At 41.1% G+C, this 7,044-nt stretch overlaps 1 protein-coding gene across 1 annotated transcript; it reads right to left on the reverse strand.

The window, feature by feature from the left end:
- Window positions 1–2,494: 2,494 nt before the first annotated feature.
- LOC112072323 (butyrophilin subfamily 2 member A1-like) lies at window positions 2,495–6,001 on the reverse strand. The gene is made up of 4 exons (XM_024139727.2): window positions 5,940–6,001; window positions 5,735–5,797; window positions 3,068–3,418; window positions 2,495–2,923 (listed from the first exon to the last, which is right to left on the reverse strand). Exons 2-4 carry the CDS (start codon window positions 5,793–5,795, stop codon window positions 2,634–2,636), a joined length of 702 nt encoding a protein of 233 aa, XP_023995495.1. The 5' UTR covers window positions 5,796–5,797; window positions 5,940–6,001; the 3' UTR covers window positions 2,495–2,633.
- Between the last annotated feature and the right edge of the window lie 1,043 nt (window positions 6,002–7,044).

Genomic DNA, 7,044 nt, shown 5'->3' on the forward strand with positions numbered 1-7,044 from the left:
TAGTACATAATTACTTACCACACCACACTTACACATCAACAACAGGGTTTGTACTATACTACCACACACCATTACACATCAACAACAGGTTTGGTACTAATACTACCACACATCATTACACATCAACAACAGGGTTTGGTACTAATACTACCACATCATACATCAACAACATTTGTACATCTCTCCACACTCAACATCAAAACAGGGTTTGGTACTAATACTACACACACATCATTACACATCAACAACAGGTTGTGTACTAATACTACCACACAACATCAACCAACAGGTTTGGTACTAATACTCACCACACATCATTACACCAACAACAGGGTTGTACTAATACTACCACCACACTTACACACACAACAGGGTTTGGTACTAATACTACCACACATCATTACACATCAACAACAGGGTTTGTACTAATACTACCACACACATCTTTACACATCAACAACAGGGTTTGGTACTAATACTACCACACATCCATTACCACATCAACAACAGGGTTTGGGTACTAATACTACCACACATCATTACACATCAACAAGAGGGTTTGGTAAATATACCCCACATCATTACACATCAACAACAGGTTTGTACTAATACTACCACACACATCATTACACATCAACAACAGGGTTTGGTACTAATACTACCACACCATTCATTACACATCAACAACAGGGTTTGGTACTAATACTACCACACACATCAACAACAGTTTGGTACTAATACTACCACACACATCAACACAACAGGGTTTGGTACTAATACTACCACACATCATTACAACATCAACAAACAGGGTTTGTACTAATACTACCACACACATCATTACACATCACAACAGTTTGGTACTAATACTACACACACACATTACACATCAAAACAGGGTTTGGTACTAATACTACCACACATCATTACACATCAACAACAGGTTTAGTACTATACTACACACACATCATTTACACATCACACAACAGGGTTTGGTACTAATACTACCCACACATCATTACAACATCAACAACAGGGTTTGACTAATACTACCACACACATCATTACACATCAACAACAGTGTTGGTACTAATACACCACACACATCATTACACATCAAACAACAGTGTTTGGTACTATACTACCTACACACATCATTACACATCAACAACAGGGTTTGGTACTTAACTACCACACTCATTACACATCAACACAGTGTTTGGTACTAATACTACCACACATCATTACACATCAACAACAGGGTTTGGTACTAATACTACCACACATCATTAACACATCAACAACAGGGTTTGCGTACTAATACTACCACACATCATTAACATCAACAACAGGGTTTGGTACTAATACTCCACACACATCATTACACATCAACAACAGGGTTTGGTACTAATATCTACCACACATCAACAACAGGGTTTGGTACTAATACTTACCAACACATCATTACACAATCAACAACGGGGTTTGTACTATACTACCACACACACCAACACCAGGGTTTGGTACTATACTACCACACACATTACACATCAACAACAGGTTTGGTACTAATACTACCAACACACATCATTACACATCAACAACGGGTTTGGTACTAATACTACCACACACATCAACAAACAGGGTTTGGTACTAATACTACCACATCATTACACATCAACACAGGGTTTGGTAATAATACTCCACACACATACACCGACAACAGGTTTGATACTATACTACCCACACATCATTACACATCAACACAAGGGTTTGGTACTAATAACTACCACACATCATTACACATCAACAACAGGGTTTGGTACTAATACTACCACACATCATTACACTCAACAACAGGGTTTGGTACTAATACTACCCACACATCAAAACAACAGGGTTTGGTACTAATACTACCACACATCATTACCACACACAACAGGGTTTGTACTAATACTACCACACATCACTACACATCAACAACAGGGTTTGGTACTAATACTACCACACATCATACACATCAACAACAGGGTTTGGTAAACTCAATACTACCACACACATCAACACAACAGGTTTGTACTAATACTACCACACATCATTACACATCAACAAGAGGGTTTGGTACTAATACTACCACACATCATTACACATCAACAACAGGGTTTGGTACTAATCTACCACACATCATTACACATCGACAACAGGTTTTGGTACTAATACTACACACCACATCATTACAACATCAACAACAGGTTTGGTACTAATACTACCACACACATCAACACAGGGTTTGGTACTAATACTACCACACACTTACACATCAACAACAGGGTTGGTACTAATACTACCACACACATCAACACAGAGTTTGGTACTAATACTACACACATTCACTTACACATCAACAAGAGGGTTTGGTACTAATACTACCACACATCAACAACAGGGTTTGGTACTAATACTACCACACATCAACAACAGGGTTTGGTACTAATACTACCACACAGCAGTGGAGTGTGTCATAATAAACACTACCCTTTTGTATTGTTGTCTCAAAGCCTTTGGTTAAAACATATACTGGACATTAACACATCAATATCTCCAGTGTTTCATGTCTAAATAATATTATGTTGTTACTCACTAGGGAGGTGAACCTCTGTCTCCATCTTCTCATTGATCCAGCTCTGTTGGACTCTGCAGGTAAAGCGGTTGGTGTCAGTCTCCTGGACAGTGACATGTTGTTTGACTCTGTAGAATCCCTTGAAGTCTCTGTGTGTCTCAGGAGGTCCAGCAGAGAGACGGACTCCTTTACTGTCCAGCCACACCAGCTCAGGCTCAGGGTGCCAGCCTTCTGATTCACACAGCAGACCCATCCCTCCCTCTCTGTGTCCCTCAATGGACACCACTGGCTTGGATCCTACAGCTACAGACACACAGATAGACTGGATGTTAACTGGTGACAGGCTGTGAACAAATAGACACATACTGTATTCAGTAATATGAAGGAAAGAGGTGATGTCATTGTACTATAGTTAGATTATTACATTAACATGAAAATAAACCTCACCTTCAACGAGGACTTGAATAGTGAAATCATCATACCAGCTCTTTGCTTTAATAAAGCATTTGTAATGTCCCTCATCAGTGCCTTGTACCCTGGTCAGTTTCAAAGAGGTGTTTCCCCTCCACAGTTCCTCTTCAAACAGTGATGTTCTTCCTCTATAGAAGAGAATCTGATCCTCTCGTATGATTTTTCTGTTTTGGTAACGAAAGACACGACCGTCTTTGGAGTCCAGGTTCAGCCAGTCTACTGTCATGTCCTCAGCACTGATGTTGGGTTTGAGGTAACAGGGCAGAATGATGTCATCACCAGCCACAGCAACAATGGGATCAGTTGGACCAAGAACCTCAAACCTCTCTGAAGATAACAGAAGATTAACAGTTTCAATAGTTTAAAGTGTTCTCCTCTCTCATCTGCACTGATCTGAAATACACTGTAGTATATATAGTAGTACTAGACACTGTATTATATATAGTAGTACTAGACACTGTAGTGTGTATATATAGTAGTACTATTCCACCATCAGTGTTTCAGTGTCTAAATAATATTAGTTGTTACTCAATAGGTGAGGGTTGAACCTCTGTCTCCTCTTCTCATTGATCCAGCTTGTTGGACTTGGCAGGTAAAGCGGGTGGTGTCAGTCTCCTGGACAGTGGACATGTTGATAATTGATCTCTCCTCTGGAGGATTGGATTATCGTGCCAGCTCCGAAGTCTCTGTGTGTCTCGGAAGGATCACAAGGGTCAGCTAGGTAGAAGGACTGCCTCTTCACTAAGTCCAATTCAGTTGTTACACTCACACCAGCTCAGGCTCATCGGCGCATGTTTCGCAGCTTAATCATTCCTGCGAATGTTCAGAGCCTCCCTCTACGGCAAATGACGTCCAGCTTACCCTCGCTCCATAACCCTCTCCGGTGGCCTCGCTGCGGTCCACACTCCATTATTGTGACACATGGGCTGTGATCTCTATTCTTATTGCTTTATTATCATGACATCAAAACACGCCACTCAAGACTGGACCACTGCGTTTTTGAATCTGGTGGAATCGTCGGCTGTGACAAATAGACACCTAGTGTAACGTTGTTTCAGAATATAATACATGACAAGGGAAAGAGGTGAAATATTCTCAGTATCCACAATATAATTGTTAAGACCCTGATATCGTCTAGATTATCGTACATTAACATCGAAAAATAAACTCTCACCTTAACGAGGACTTGAATAGTGAAATCATATACCAGCTCTTTGCCTTTAATAAACATTTGTTCCTATGTTAAAAAACCCATCAGTTGCCTTAAGTACCCCTGGTCAGTTTTCAAAGAAAGGTGTTTCCCCCTCCCACAGTTCCTCTTCAAACAGTGATTTCTTCGACTCTATAGGAGAATCTGATCATCTCAAGCTGGAGAAGTGCCATTCCTCGTGCAATGATTTTTTCGCTTTGTAACACGATAGACCAACTCGACCGTGTTACATTTGGAGTTCCAGGTTACAGCCAGTCTCCATTGCTTTACTCTGCTCATAGGTCCTAACAGTTCACTGATGTTGGGTAATTGAGGTATACAGCAGAATAAGTCATCCACTCAGCTTCAGCACACAGGGATCAGTTGACCCCAAGAACCTCCAAACTCTCTGAAGAAACAGAAGATTAACAGTTTCCAATAGTTTAAGTGTTCTCTCTCTCGTTCATTGCACTTGATCTGAAATTACAAACACTGTAGTTTATAGTTAGTACTCAACACTGTATTATATACTAGAGTACTAGACACTGATAGTGTGTTATATAGTAGTACTAGACACTGTAGTGGTGTATATATAGTAGTACTAGCACTGTAGTGTTGTAGTACTATAGTAGTACTAGACACTGTATAAGTGTATATATAGTAGTCAGACCCTGTTGTTTATGATGAGGCGACCCTGATATCGGTGGGATAATTTATAGTAAGTACTAGACACGTGCAGTGGTCATATAAGTAGTCCTAGACACTGTAGGTGGTCCATACTCTATTAGTAGTTCTTCAGCTAGGTTGAGTTTTTAAAACAAAAATCAGTGCAGCATTAAAGGAAAGGAGACAGGAGAGGAATCCACCGTTAGTTCATGCACCTAAGACTACATGGTCACGGTGATTCAAGCATCTATAAGGACAAGCACAATATCAGACAGAATCATATTCCTCACAGCAGGCCGACCCCGATTTTGACAAAAACCTTGGGTCTTGCCAATGAGATCCTGCCATTTACAAAATTACACTTGATAAGCCACACACCAAAGGCGGCAGAGCCCTCAACTACACTAAGTTGACAAAAAAAAAGTGAATATGTTAAGGGAAAGGAGACTTAGGAGAGCAATGGGGGAATCCGAAACTACTTAGAAACCATAGACACCACTAAAAAGGGAATGCTCAAAGTTTAACACAATTGATGCCGGCGGATCATTAGTAGTCGGGAACTAATGTGGACAGAGAAGGCAAAATGAACCTGCATTTGGCCGGGTGGCGGCTGCCCATAATGAGCCTGCCGGCGTTGGTTTTCCGGCCGAAATTACCCTACGTTTGATTAGACTGTGTAGAACCCTTAAGACCACATAGTGACTAAAGACACAAATGAGATCATATTAATCACACACACAGAGGTATTGAAGGCAGTGAGATATTAAAATGTGTATTATCCACTGTACCAGAGCCTGCTGTGGTAGGAGATGGTAGAAGAATCAGACAGTCTAGTTGAGCCACCTTCATTCCTGAAGACATTACATTCATTCATAAAGAGAAAGACTAACATAACTTGAACCCAGGAAAGCAATACTGTAGCATTAATTCTACAATAACAATGGATAACTATAGTATAACACATTTCAAAAGACAACTAGCTGATCCATTTACCTGGTTGAATCGGTCCTATTGAGGCACACTGCAGTCTGATAAAATGTACTAGTGTTCTGTGATCAAACTATTTTGTGATGTGATCAACTACCTTACCTTCTGTTCTTTCATTCCTTGGAACAACGAACTGTTCAACACTGATCCTATCGACTAGCAATCGATCAACTGTTGCATAGTGAGCTAGATGATCAGATAACTCATGAGAGTAGAGCTGTGGGGGTGAATTTGGTTGTAGTTTCGAGCTCTGGCGCTGGCTGATGTCGGGACCATGTGACACAACGCGAGAAGCGGTGCCCCACTGGTCTGGGAACCCTGTCGTAATAATTCAATATTCTAGTTGTCTCAGAGAGTCGAAGCATTGATTAGTTCTTTCAACAACAAAAATAAATTCCCCTTTGGGGTTGTGATTGGTGTAGGGTGAAGTAGCCCATAGACGCTGATCTTGGGTCAGTTTTACTTCCCCCACTAATGGTTAAGGTTGCGATACAGGGAGAGGAAGCTGATCCTAGATCTGTAGATAGACTAACCCCACCCTGGAGCATTGGATTTGAAACAAACAGTTGTAAAAGCAAGGGGGCGGCGCTCGGGGGCTGTGTGTGGCTGTGTGTGGCTGTGTGTGCGTGGGTGTTTGAGTGAGAGAGACCAGAGGAGATCCAACCTGTAAAAGCACACTCCCTTCATTATGGACACGTCATGCTGACAGCATCAAAGCGTTTTCCAGAGTATGGTTGAGTTGTTGATCAACTACATCGCAGGTGTTGCGTTGCATCTCTGATAACACACAGAAGCAGTAACTGACTTTCCTAGTTAAATAAAGTTTAAATAAAACATTTAAAAATAATAAAAGAACTGTAGGACTATCTTCTCAAGAAATCTTGAGTTCACTTCACTGGCCTAGGCCTACTGCTACCTTATCTTCAAGCCTAGGCTACTGCTATACCTATCTTCAAGCCTAGGCCTACTGCTACCTATCTTCAAGCCTAGGTCTACTCCTACCTATCTTCAAGCCTAGGCCTACTCCTAGCCTATCTTCAAGCCTAGGCCTACTGAATAGCCTACTCAAGCCTAGCCACTCCTACCTATCTTCAAGCCTAGGCCCAACTCC

Source organism: Salvelinus sp. IW2-2015, unplaced genomic scaffold, assembly GCF_002910315.2.
Source record: "Salvelinus sp. IW2-2015 unplaced genomic scaffold, ASM291031v2 Un_scaffold1890, whole genome shotgun sequence".
Taxonomy (NCBI): Eukaryota; Metazoa; Chordata; class Actinopteri; order Salmoniformes; family Salmonidae; genus Salvelinus; species Salvelinus sp. IW2-2015.